General features: G+C 35.9%; 1 protein-coding gene across 1 annotated transcript in view; it reads right to left on the reverse strand.

The window, feature by feature from the left end:
• Kif4a (kinesin family member 4A) overlaps positions 1-14,530 on the reverse strand; it is a 141,420-nt gene that overhangs the window by 63,483 nt on the left and 63,407 nt on the right. The window contains exons 14-18 of the mRNA XM_027935812.2: positions 13,406-13,462; positions 12,218-12,403; positions 6,979-7,082; positions 5,502-5,646; positions 4,654-4,764 (exon numbers count right to left, since the gene is read on the reverse strand). Coding sequence (XP_027791613.1) covers positions 4,654-4,764; positions 5,502-5,646; positions 6,979-7,082; positions 12,218-12,403; positions 13,406-13,462 — 603 coding nt within the window. The remainder of the gene's footprint in view (positions 1-4,653; positions 4,765-5,501; positions 5,647-6,978; positions 7,083-12,217; positions 12,404-13,405; positions 13,463-14,530) is intronic.

A 14,530-nucleotide genomic window follows, 5' to 3' on the forward strand; every position in this document is an offset into this window, starting at 1 on the left:
CCACCAGCAATGTAGGATTGTACGTTTTCCCCCCACATCAACATTTACTGTTGCTTGTATTTTTGATAATTGCCATCCTGACTAGATTGAGATGAAATCTCAATGTAGTTTCAACTTGCATTTCTCTAATTGTTAGAGATGTTGAACATTTTTTCATATATTTGTTGACCGATCGTTTTTCTTTTTTTTTTTTTAATATTTATTTATTTATTTTAGTTTTTGGCGGACACAACATCTTTGTTTGTATGTGGTGCTGAGGATCGAACCTGGGCCGCATGCATGCCAGGCGAGCGCGCTACCGCTTGAGCCACATCCCCAGCCCTGACCGATCGTTTTTCTTCTTCTGTGAAGAAGAGTTCAGTCCCTCAGTCCATTTATTGATTGAATTATTTGGTTTTTTTTTTGGGGGGGGGGGGGTGTTACATTTTTGAATTCTTTGTGTATCCTGGAGATTAAATGCTCCAGCTGAAGTGCAGGTGGCAAAGATTTTCTCCTATTCTGAGGGCTGTCTCTTCATGTCCTTGATTGTTTTCTTGCCGTGAAGAAGTTTTTAGTTTGATACAATCCCATTTATTGATTCTTCATTTTACTTCTTATGCCTCTTACAACCTATATCAGGTTTATATTAACTTAAATCCAATAAGATACAGACACTTTTTTCCTATGTAACTCTATTCCCCTTCCTTTTTGTGCTATTATTGTTATGCATATTATATCTATGTGTAACTCCACATACATTATTACAATTGTTAATTTATATAATTTATCTTTTAAATAAGCTGAGAGAAGAAAGGAGAGTATATATATGTATTTAGAGCTTGTTATATCTACTTTCTTATTCACCTTTCTTTTTAAAAAAATTTATTTATTTATTCTAATTTGTTATACATGACAGCAGAATGCATTTAATTTATTTACCTTTCTTTTTTCACCTTTCTTGATTCTCCTCATTTCTTCCTATGGATTCACATCAGTATTTGATGATATTATTTCCTTAAATACAACTTCGGTCTCATATACCTCCTTTGAGCTCTTATTGCCAAATATATTACATTTCTATATATTATAGGCCTATCAATATAACTGTTTGAGTGTAGCTTTATACAACTGCTCTTTAATTCAGTTAGGAAAAGAAAGGAGAAAAAATATGTAATTATATTCTCTTTTAGAATTACCTACATAATTATTTTTATTGGCACTCTTTGCCTCCTCCTCCATTTCTTTTCAGATCCAAATTACTATCTGGCATCTGGCATCACTTGCTTTCAGCCTGAAGAAGTTATTTTAGTTTTTCCTGTAAGGCAGTTCTGCTACGAATAATTTCTTTTTGCTTCTGTTTATAGGGTAATGGTTTTATTTTGCCATAATTATATATATTTTCTAGCACTAGGGATTGAAACCAGGGGCTTGTGCATACTAGCCAAGTATTATACCATTGAGCTACATACATCCCTTGTCCCTCTTTTGAGATAGGGTCTTGCTAAGTTGCCCAGGCTGGCCTAGAACTTGAGATTCTCCTGCATCTGCCTCCCAAGTTGCTGGGATAAGAGTCATGTCCCATTGTTCCCATCTTTTGCCTTCATTTTTGAAAAATATCTCTCCTGTATATGAGATTCTAGGTGACAGAGTTTTACCTCAGCACTTTGAGTATGTTGCACACTGTCTTCTTGCTCTATTATCTCTGATGTGATTTCAGCTGTTAATTTTATTGGGGATTCTTTGTATGTGATGAATTGTTTTCTCTTGCTGTTTTAAAGTTTTGTTTTTTTTTTTGCTTTTGTCTTTAAACAGTTTGCTGTGATATGTCTGGGTAAGGATCTCTTTTGGTTTACCCTACTTGGAGCTCATTAAGCTTTTGTTTTAAAAAAAAAACACATAATTTTTAGTTGTAGATGGACACGATACTTTTATTTTTATGTGGTTCTGAGAATTGAACCCAGTGCTTCACACATGCTAGGCAAGCACTCTATCACTAAGCCACAACCCCAGCCCTCATTAAGTTTTTTTTTTTTTTTATGTATAGGTTCATGTTTGTTTGTTTGTTTTAATCAAGTTTGGGGAAGTTTTCAACCTATCTATATCTGAATATTTTTTACATTAAGCAAGAATGTTCTTTTTGTAAAAAGCTTTTTATAATCTTCAAAATAATCTTCATTTATCAACAAACTTTTCATTGTATTCATTTAACAAATTAACAGTGTTAAACTATACAACACTACCTTGTCAATCCCAAGTACTCAAATGAACCAAAAAACTGCTTTGGAGCACTGAAAGGAAAGAAAAAAAGGCTAAGAAAGGCCAACAAATATATTTTAGAAGCAGTTAAGGGGGATTGTTGGAATAGGGGTGGGAGCTTAGATTCTTGAGCACCATCAGATTTCCTCAAGGTTCAGAGGAGTTTTTCCACAAATTCTTTATTATTATTTTTTTGGTACCAGGGATTGAAACCAGGGTTGCTTAACCACTGAGCTACATCCCCAGCCTCTTTGTTAAAATATATATTCTGTTTATTGTTAGGATCTTACTAAATTGCTTAAGGCCTTGCAAAATTCCTAAGGCTGGCTTTGAATTTACAATCCTCCTGTCTCAGCCTCCTAAGCCGCTGGGATTACAGGCATACACCACTGCACCTGGCCTCACAAATTCATTTTTAATATGAGAGATTAAAACTAAGGAATCAAGCTGGGCACAGTGGTGGATGCCTGTAATCCCAGCAAACTTGGGAGGCTAAGATAGGAGGATCAAAAGTTCAAAGCCAGCCTCAGCCACATCAAGGTGCTAATAAGCAACTCAGTGAGACCCTGTCTCTAAATAAAATACAAAAAAGGGCTGCAATGTGGCTCAGTGGTTGAGTGCCCCTCAGTTCAATCCCTGGTACCCCAAACAAAACAAAACAAAACAACAAAACCCCTAAGTGGGTTGGGGCTGTAGCTCAGTGGCAGAGTGCTTGCCTAGCATGTGTGAGGCACTGGGTTTGATCCTCAGCACCACATAAAAATAAACAAATAAATGCATTCTGCCCCTTTACAATTACAATAAAATAAATAAATAAATAAATAAAAAATAAAAAAAAACCCTAAAGAATCAGAGGAACCTGTACTTTGGGATATTAACCAGGTAATCCAAATTCCTAGATTGTGGATGAAGTAAGTAAAAGAGGGAGAGAAAGTGGAGAAGAGGCAGAAAAGAAGAATCAAGAAGCACAGAGGGAAAACATTATGTCTAGAGGAAATGAAGTCATAAACTCTTTGAATATTTTTACCATTGTTTTACTTATTGTTCTCATGGAGCTACAAGCTTCCTTAGTTGCTCACCACTAAAATTTCTATTGTTTTTGATAGCACCTTTGACTTGAACTTCCCTAAATTCTGTGCCCAATAAAGTCAGTCCCCTTAGGGAGGGGTACATTTCTATGGCCTGCCTCTCCCCTAGGTATAATTTCTGTACTGTTGTTTGGAACTTAGGGATAGGAATAGTAGCTCATTTCTGAGGGATTCTACAAGTAGGGTTCTAAGCAGAGGCAGTATTGAATTAAATATCCTATGAGTAGATATAGGTACTTTGTGGAAAAAGGGATCCCCAGACCTCTCTGCTGTTGTTGCCTGAAATAGAACTTTAGTAACATGGAGCTATGGTGGATGAAATATCCTGAAGACTTGCTTCTACTTGGAGGAGACCATAGCTGTAAATTGAGAGCTGGGTGGTAAGGAGAGGGAAATGATCATAGCTCAAATGCCATGGATTTTTGCTGTTCTCACTGGGATTTAGTAGATTTTCCTGAATAAATGTTTCCTCATTTGCTGTATGCCCTTAGGATAGTTTCCAGAGAATTTTTATGGTTGTTTATAAATTTCACCAGTTGTGGTTGTTTTGCTGGGAAGAGTCCATGAGGTTACTTAAGCTGCCATTCTGAAAGTGATTCTCCACTTCTCTCTTGACCTAACACATTACATTATGGCCAATTCTAAAATTTTCCCTAAATCAATGTTTTTCCCCCAATGAGCTGTCCACTGTGAGTACTCTAATTCAAGCCCTTGCAATATTCCTGGATCATACAAGATTTTCTTAACTTGTGTTCTAGACTTCCAGTTTCTCAATACTTCACTTTGTTCTATATTACTCCCAGGCACATCTTTTTTTTTATATATTTTGCTGAGTTCACCTTGTTCCTCAGAAACCTTACACATCTTTATCTTACTAACAAAATAAAGTTCAAACTTCTTGGACCTTTAGCAATCCAACTTTGGCGTACCCTTCCAACTGAATCCTCTACTACTATCCTAGTCCAAATTATGTTTATCTATAAAATTGTCATCTCTGCCTTTGTTCCTACTGTTCCATCTATCTGAAATCCTCCTACTTAACTCTATCAAAATCCTCCCTGTTGTTCAGGACCTATTCAGACATAATTTTTTTTTTACCCCAGTCAGAAGAGTGTTTTACTTTCTCTTAGTTACTGTGGTTCTTAAAGCCCAGGTTTCTTTATTCCTTGTATGTTTTATCTTCCCCTTTAGACAAGACATTCTTCAAAGGCAGAGCTCATATATTACCCATGGTATCGAGTGGATAGGTTTCCCACAGTAGACATTTAATACAAAGCTGATAATTTCAGGGGTTTATTAGTTGGGCCTCTGAGGAGTTTTAGTTACTTACTCGTTCTTTTAACTGGATTACTTCTTTGTCTTTTTGTTGTTTCCACTGTCTAAACTTCTCAGCATCCTCTTTCATCTGACGCATTAACTGTACTCGCTGGTTTTTCATCATCTGTAAAAACAAAAACCAGTACAAGTATTAGTCACATGTACTTTATTCTAGGCTGATATGCAGATGGATATAATTATCATTAATAAGAAAGAAAGCCCAGAGCCAAGCTAAGAAGGCCACGAACAGATTTTCTGTTAGGCTTGCAATACCCCTCTTGCTATGTTTGCACAGGGTTTCCAAGTGTAGACTATACAAATGAACACTCTGAAGAAATAAAAGAAAAATATACCTACAAGCTAAAACCAGCCCTGAATTCACTGTAGAAATGAAAAGTTCAAGGAAATGTTTATTAAGCCTCAAGGATAAAACTATCTAGCAACCAGTATATTCCAAAGATATCTGTGCAAGAGACCTCTAACCACCACTTTCCATATGCTACAAGTTAAACATTCAACAGCTGAAAATATTCTTCAGGTATCTATCATCTTGCCACTACTTTACAAAATTATGCCACATGATCATTGAAGACGATCAGGATATTATCACTAAATATTGAGATATGTTTTTCTTTTGGTTTCAGAGAATCTAACATTAAACTTTGAATGTAAAAAAGAAAAGAAATTAAATGTCAAAGCAAGGTTTTATTCAGATTCTAGATGACAACCAGCACAATGGCCTATAAAAGGGACATTTATGGAGATTTTCACACTTGAAGTGAAAACACTCCGTAGTATAATTTGAAATGGAACATCTATGTATGTTCCAATGCAGTAAATTTAAGGATGAGAGTTTATTACCCGTATCTCCTGGTTCAGTTTGGAGACAGTATGCTCTGTGGATTCCTTCAGTTTCAGAAGTTTGGATTGTTCATTTAGTTTCTTCTTCAGATCAGCTATTTGATTCTCCAGCTCCTGGAGACGTTTGCGGCGACGCTCACTCAACCTAAACACAGATACAGTAGGAGTGAAGGCTACCAACAGCAAAGCCAGACTCCAAAAGATATGAGACTTCTAGGTGTACAACCCTGATATATGTAAATAGTCATCTTTGTTTTTTTAAAGGTCAACAATTTTTCTTTTTTTTTAAAGAGAGAGAGAGAGAATTTTTTTTAATATTTATTTTTTTAGTTTTCGGCGTACACAACATCTTTGTATGTGGTGCTGAGGATCGAACCCGGGCCGCATGCATGCCAGGCGAGTGCGCTACCGCTTGAGCCACATCCCCAGTCCATAAATAGTCATCTTTAAAATAACAAATACCAAGCTGGGCATGGTGGCACACGCCTATAATCCCAGTGGCTCAGGAGGCTGAGGCAGGGGGATTGAGAGTTCAAAGTCAGCCTCAGCAATGTCAAGGCACTAAGCAACTCGGTGAGACCCTGTCTCTAAATAAAATATAAAATAGGGCTGTGGATGTGGCTCAGTAGTCGAGTGCTGCTGAGTGAAATCCCTGGTACCAAAAAATAAATAAATAAAAATATACCACCCAAACAACCCAAACTGTCTCAATAATAAGAGTTTAATACCAGAGTAAAACAACATAATTTTTGAGTATGCAAAAATGAACTGCTTCAATATATCCCATCCTACAACTTTCTGCCAAAAGGATGTTCTGTGAAGGTATTTCGCTTCATGTTGACCGAAAGGAATTATTCTGACAATTATTACACAAGTCTGAGACAGAAAGTAAATATTCAGCATAACTTTTAAGAACATGAGCTTTAGATTCATACAGAGATAAAACAGTCACTGGGTAAAATGAAGGTAGAGTAGCCAATAAGCAGGAGTTGAAAGGAGAGTAGGAGGTTATGGTTATCAGTTTCATTCTTAACTGATTAAGAGATGGTTCTATTGATTTTTTTAAATCACTAGCCTGGTTATTAATTCTATTCACAAGCTAAATTACCATCAGTGCAGGGGGAAAGAAATTGCTACTATCCACTAGGTCTGATAATCTTTTAAAAGCCAGCTCACACATTAACATTTTATGCATCCTTCCTTGATCATGCCAGCTTAAATTCTCATCCTGCTTCTGAACTCTTAACACAATTATTGCCTAAGAAATTAATCTGGCTAATTATATGCTATGTTATGGCATTCTTTCATTGTCATCATGAGATGTTATGTAAAATCTCAATTACTTTTCTTGTGTTTATATTCCTTTCCCACACTAGGTTTAAATCCTTTGGGTGGCAGTAATGTCTCCTACTTCTCTATTCCCTCTAAAGCTTCTCATACATAGTAGGGACTTAACATTTATTGATTTTATTCTTACTTAGCTTGGTTGACATCCTTCTTTGCTGTCTGAAGTTCAAGAACCAATTCTTCCTTTTCCTTTTGCAGACTGATGACTTCCAATTCCAGATTTTTTATGTTATCCTAGAAAGGTCATAAGTCAGAGGGAAAGAAAGGCATTATATAGCAGAGGAAGAATATCATTTCAACATTCCATCTTTCCAGGAACTATGAATTAAATTTTAGCACTTCACTTATACACTAAAAACATTTGTTCTTAATTCAATGGAGATTAAAATTGTATAGTAGGCAAAGTATGGGCTTGGAATCCAGCAACACTTATTATCTAAAGTATCTTATGGAAAGTCACTACTTTTAGCCTTAGTTTCCTGTGCAGAAAAGAGTTAAGAGAGCAGGCCTGAGACTGCTATCCTTAAAAAAAGATAGCTTGGGGCTGGGGATGTGGCTCAAGCGGTAATGCGCTTGCCTGGCATGCGTGGGGCACTGGGTTCGATCCTCAGTACCACATAAAATAAAATAAAGATGTTGGGTCCGCCGAAAACTGAAAAATAAATATTAAAAAATTCTCTCTATGGGTATATGTTTGGGAACTAACATTCTTGTAGGGTTCCTGCCATTTCCTAGCTGATAACAGAGGCTCATCCATGCCTAAACTATGCAAACCATGTGATTTACCCTGAACACCTGCCTTCTTTTTCCAAGTGTAGAATTTTGGTACACACAAGGCAGAGGTAAAAGTCTTAGACTCTGAGGGTCAGGGCTTCCCTGGTAGAGACCATTTCACACATGATTACAACCCATTAGTGGAGGAATGCAGGGCTTCCTGTGTGACTCCACTGGGAGGGGACTTTTGGTAGCTTGTGCCTAGTTTCCCTCAGACTGTGCCCAGGGGCCATTGTCTTTGCTCATTTTTCTTTGTATCCTTTCACTGTAATACATCTTAACTGTGAATATGACTACTTGCTGAGTCTTACGAGTCCACCCCCAGTGAATCACTGAACCTAGAGGAGGTCTTAGGTATTCCAAAGAATTTCTCTATCTATGTAAATAATTAACAATAACATGAGCCAGGCACGGGGATGAGAACCCGTAGTCCCAGCTACTTAAGAGACTGAGGCAGGAGATTGCTTCAGCCCAGGAGCTTGAGACTAGCTTGGACAATATACTGAGACTGCTCACAAAATAAACAAATAAACAAACTCCAATAACACCTACATCATAAGATTAATAGAAGATTAAATAAGATAAAAAGGTAGTGACATTTTATAAACTATAAAGAGCTGTATAAATATATCATTAGTTTTGCAAACTTATATATTCAATAGCAACTGCAGTTCTGCATGTATTTAGGCAGCAAATTCTAGGAATTGAAGTTTGGCAGTTTTCCAAGAATGGGAAAACCCAATGACCAGATTCCCTCCTGTTCTCAAAACTAAAAGTGAAAGGCAACTGGCTGAATAAATGGTTGGCAGCTGAGAAGATTATATAAAGTCCCCAGACCAGTATTGGATTGACACAAAGAAGCAGAAGCAGGTTAGACAGGGCTGTATCAGAGAAACTTTGTACATAGGCTAGGGCTATTTTCCACACAATGTCCTGAGCCACTTCAGGATAACTAATGAAAATTAATCTTATTGCTTTATAGTTACCCTGAATATTTAAACTGGTCAATAACAATAAAATAAATAAAAATAATAAATAGATTTATATATTTATTTTTACTTATAGAAGTACCTTGTGAAAACTAATCCAGATAATACGTGTAAAGGTCAAGTCCCCTTGACTGTCTCACTCTCTGCCAAAATTCCATCCCCTCTCCAGAAGTAACCACTGTTATTAGCTTGGTGTATATCTTCGAGAAATTCTTCTTAGACAGTTACATATGTGTATATTATATCTCTAAACCTTCACATATATAAAATACATGCATTATATATATTTTATATAATATTATAGATTACATATTATATATCATGGTATGTATATGTCTTATATATGTAAATGTCTAGAATATAAAATTTAAAAAATATATAGGATGTACACATACATATGCATATGTGTATCTGTGCACATCAAATTCAAATATGTGTTAAGCATAAATAGAATTACACTTTAGGGGCTGTGGGTGTTACTCGAGAGACAGAGTGCTTGCCTAGCATGTATAGGGCCCTGGGTTCAATCCCCAGTACTGCAAAAAAAAAAGAAAAAAGTCACACTATACGTGTAATGTATATTATTCTGTAACTTGCATTTTTTACTTTATTATTTTGAGATTTATGTATACCCATACAGATCTGCTCTGCTTTTTTTCTGATGTGATGAAAGCATTCTTATATGTGTCTTTTGGGTACATGTGCTAGATTTTACTAGCAAAGAGAGAAGTTGAATTATAGGGTAAGTGTACACATTTATAATTTTAACAGATACTACTAACCTGTCACACAAAGTGGCTATTTTTAAAATATTTTTCTTAGTTGTAGTTGGAAATTTATTTATTTATTTTTATGTGGTGCTGAAGATCGAACCCAGTGTCTCACATGTGTGAGTCGAGCGTTCTACCGCTCAGCCACAGTGCCAGCCCACAAAGTAGCTATTTTGATTTCTACTCTTGCCATATCACACCCTTGTCAACATGTGATATTATAGCACTTCAAAATTATTACCAATATGGTAGGTGAAAAGCAGTACCTTGTCCATATTTAGTGAGTAACTATCTCACCAACTCCGAGTGGGGGATTATTCAAATATTTGAGTCTTGGTTTACAACAACTCATGGCAATAAACTTTAATGATTAGAACCGAAGCCTCCCCCGGTTTTTCTATAGCAATTCCTTGCTGTGATAAGAAAAATACTGGAATGAAAACCTGTCTTTATATTTCTTAGAAAAAGAGAGGTGATGATTTATATGTGAGTAAAAGGTACTAGTTACGTATGAGTGTGTATCTTCTTAGTTTTTAGATTTGGAAGCTTAAGCATATTTAATTTTAAGCAAAAAAGGGCCTAGATATTTACTATAGCTACTATATAGCTCATTATCCATACCTCCTTATCCAATTAGAAATACACTGTTGGAACTCATATCCCATGTTTCTAAGCAAGAGTATAAGAAGGAAGGAATAATTTCTCAGTTTTACTACTAATCTTTTGTTTATCCTGGAAATGCCAAAATACATTTGACCTAAAAAGGCTACACTGCATGTCTTGTTAACATAGATGCCTAAGCTACATATTTAACTTACTCATTCTTATAATCCCACTAAAAAATGACCCCCCCCACAAAGCTGCTTAAATCAACAAGAATAAAAAGAGAAGAGGAAGGCAGTCGAGAGATACGAAAAAGACTTTAAGGAAAACAGCTGGGTAAGTAGTAACTGACTTCCAAAATGGAAAATGCTGAAATATAAATCTTAGAGAATAAATGCCAAGAAGCAACAAGCCAATTTGTATCACAGAACAAGAAAGAGGAGTAGAGGCTCCCTTTCCGGAGTACCTGAACCTCATAGGATAGATTCACAGACACTGGACAGAGCTAAAAGCAGACATGAAGTACTATACTGCTGATAGTGATTCAATACAAATATGCATATGACTGGAATAACTCCAACTCCTTATTTCCTCTGGGTTACCAGAATGGTGGTACACTACCATTCTGCCTACACAACTTCAGGCAGGAGAATGAAAGATTTCTTTATGGAAATTGACTAGCCCCAGAGAAACTCATGCATATAGAACTTCCTATTGGTTTTTAGTGCCCCACTCCTAAATCTGAATATACAACCAAAGATTACTAGAAATTGAAGGAAAGCTTCTTTTTAAAAATTACTTTTTTAGTTGTAGATGGACACAAAACCTTTATTCTATTTTTAAAAATTTTTTTATATGGTGCTGAGGATTGAACCCAGTGCCTCATATGTGCGAGGCAAGCTCTCTGCCACTGAGCCACAATCCCAGCCCTAGGAAAGCTTCTTAAACGTGAGACTAAAAGAAGCACATTTAAAGGAAATATGGAGAAACCAGGTAAGGCAGGGAGAAGAAAATCTTGATAAACTTTAATTGCTTTCCTTAGAAATGGGCAGTGCATTCATGAAAAAGAATAAAAAACTATAAAAAGAACAAATAGATGGTCAAAAAATCTTGGAAATTACTAGGCAAATAAAAGAACTTATCAGAAGGAGTAGAAAGAAATCTCCCAGAGAGGGAAATAACAAGACAAAGAAATGGAAAATAGAAGGGAGGAGGTAAGAAAAGCAGAAATGAAATCTAAGAGATCAAATACTAGATTAAGAGGAGTGTAAGAAAGAGAAAATGTAGAGAAATGATACAAGAAAACTTCCCAGAATAGAGAAACACATTTTTAGACTGAAAGGATCCATTAAGCACCAAGCACAATCAATGAGAACAGACTCATATCAAGGTACATCCTTGTGAAATTAAGTAACACTAGAGGATAAAGAAAAGATCCAGAAAATTTCCAGAAGGAAAGAAATATAGGTCAAATACAAAGAATCAAGAATCATAATGGACTTCTCTACAGCAACAATGGAAATAGAAGACAAAGCAAGGCCTTAAAATCTAGCCAAATTAACAAGTGTAAGAATTTAAAAAATAACTATTTTAGACGTGAAAAATTTTAAAACTATTTCATTTCAGAAACCTATTGGGGTTTTATATTCTACCAAAATAAAGAGGTATCCTAAGATGGAGAAAGACATGGAATTTGTTTCAATAAAAATGAGGTATGAAGAAAATACCCAGGATGATAGTCCAAGGTTGATGGCTAGGCAGTAGGCACAGGGAAAGTGAACAGGACAGATAAAGACCTGATTATTATTAGCAAGGGTCATCATGAACCACCACTAGGAAAAAGTTTAGCCATTTGCCAAATAATATGATATCCACTACTAGTCTTTTTGTAATTCATACTATAACCCAGACCGTCTACTGAGATGAGCCTTTCTCAGAAATCAAGCAAAGTTATTAGAATCCAATTTCTCCATGAATAGGAACCACATCTATAGAATATTATCAAATAATTTATTAAATTCCTGTGATGTAAGGTAAGGTATTAGAAAAAAATGGAATGAAATTATAGGTCCCATATCCTGAATATGTCCCTTTTATAAACAAACAATACAATTCCAGTTGTATCATGTACATCCTGTTGTTTGTTCACCATCAAAAATGGTGTGCTTGTTTTTTCCCCCATTCAATTAAAGATGGCAGACATGAACAAACTCTGCTCTAGAAAATAGTTTACCTGGTACTGGAACTGAATGGGCTGTAATTGGCTGTCATTCTGAGTCATCTTCTTAGCTAGGGCCTCTTTCAATGCAAGGGCTTTATTCAACTCAATCAGCTCCTTCGACATCTGAGCTTGGCGTAGAGCATGTTGAGTGGTGAAAGCATCTGAAGACCTGCTGGTTTCTGGACTGGTTTCAACTTGCTGGAAAAGATAATAATCAAGATGATGTAGACAATGGTTTGTAAGAGAAACCAGAAATTGGAGTTCCTTAGGTACTAATTTCATCAAGTCTCATAGCCCTTTCACTATTAGCATTATCTCTATTCTTCACTGCTATGGTTTTTCACGTAAGATTTGCTTTAAATATCTGAAATAAATTAAGCTAGTCTATTTCCCTGCTCACTTAAATACCCTTTTATATATTTTAGCTTTTTAAAGGCCAGCTGTTTTCTTGCTCTTTCCTTTATTGATCTGGCCAGCATTCCCTACTTTTAATCTCATTCAAAGGGGTCCTTTAAGAGAGAAGGCACTGTGGAAATGGTGGAAATTGAGAAGAGGATTCATTTATTCTCACACAGCTGACTATTAGCGCCCAATTTATTCCTTATTTTCATTGTTTCAGAATATGAAAACTACCAATATGTATATATTCATTTGAGGCATAAAAGCCTGTCTCAACCAAACCTTTGCCTGGCCTTTCATTTTTACTTTATTCTGGAACATATAATACATTTTATCTATCCTTGAGATCTGAACACTCAAAATATTTTCCTTGTTTCTTTTAGCCCCTAACCATTCCATCCTTTGAAAAGTATGCTGAAAAAAATTCTCTCCTATTCCTCCTCTAATGCTTTTTTGACTTTGCCATAATTTCCCAATATGTTCCTCTCCTCATTTTAACTTGCTGAACAGTTGAAACAGAATACTAGCATCCAACAAGAAATAAGTAAGCCACATTGCAAATTTGGAATGTGATATCACTGAGAAGACTTGCTACCCATTACCAGGTATATTATTAGAGATAGAGCCTATCTACATTAGGGATTTTATGAAACTGAGATTTACACTGAAGATTTCTGATTTTCCAGGGCATTCTAAGGCAAATGGTAGTAATCATGGATTCTCTTCTTCAGTCAAGTGATAAATTATAGGAAATGGCACAGTTAGAGCTCCTGGTTCCACACAAAGGGGCCAATTACTTACAGTTTCTGGTTCCACAGCAGTATCAATGGCTGCAGTCATGCAAGCAACAGTTTCATCCTACAGTGACAAATGTTTCGATTTAGAAAAAGATTCTGAAATGAAGTTCACTAGTGGATTTTATATTGGTTATTTAATTTTTTCAAGTACACACAGAGACCATTAAATGTAAGGTGTTGGACCCATTTTGGAGTCACAGAAATCCTAACAGCCACACGTTTCCATTTCCCACTTCTCAAAAAGAATTTTTCTTCTTCATAAAGGGCAATTGTGTAAGTTTTTGTAAGAAAAAAAATAAGGTCATGTGGCAACTGACATATTTATTGCACTTCTCCTGCTCTGCCAGAGATCACTGAGTGATTTTGGCCATTTCAGCCAAAATTTAACCCATTTAATAGACTCTCCCCTTTCTTTTTGTGTTTCTACCACTAAGTCTACCTCTATTAATGTACAAGTCTAGCTACTTCTCATGGGCATATCAACTTAAGACATGTAAAATAAGGGCAATTCATGAGACACGTGGACAGAATGGTTATTTTTGATTTTTATTTTATAGTTATTCAAGATAGCAAGATCTTACTCTGTAAGAAAACATGTAATCTGCATGGGTACCCCAGAAAAATGTGTCCATGAAGTCAGACAAATGTAATATAGTTCTGTTACTCATATATGTAAAAACTAATCATATGCTCGGTGAGGTGATACATGCTGTAATTCCAGCAATTCAGGAGGCTGAGGCAGGAATATTGAAAGTTCAAGGCCAGCCTCAATAACTTAGTGAAGCCCTAAGCAACTTAGTGAGAACTTGTGTCAAAATAAAAAGGGCTTGGGATGTAGCTTAGTGGTAACACACCCCTGGGTTCAATACCCAGAACCAAAACAAACAAAAAACTGATCATATGAAGCTACTCTAGGTAGTTACTTGGATAGTTAGGAGGAGGTAAAGGGAAAACACTAGTTCTCTCCTCGGAGAATGAAAAATTCTTTTGGGGGCATTAGAAAAACAAATACCCAGTAGAGAAACCTAAAACCATTTATTAGGAGTAATTTGTTTATAAACTATCATATGAGCAAGCTCTGTTCTCACCACTGGAATTTAGGCCTTATTTGTAATATATGAATTACTGT

This window comes from Marmota flaviventris, chromosome X (assembly GCF_047511675.1).
Source record: "Marmota flaviventris isolate mMarFla1 chromosome X, mMarFla1.hap1, whole genome shotgun sequence".
Classification (NCBI taxonomy): Eukaryota; Metazoa; Chordata; class Mammalia; order Rodentia; family Sciuridae; genus Marmota; species Marmota flaviventris.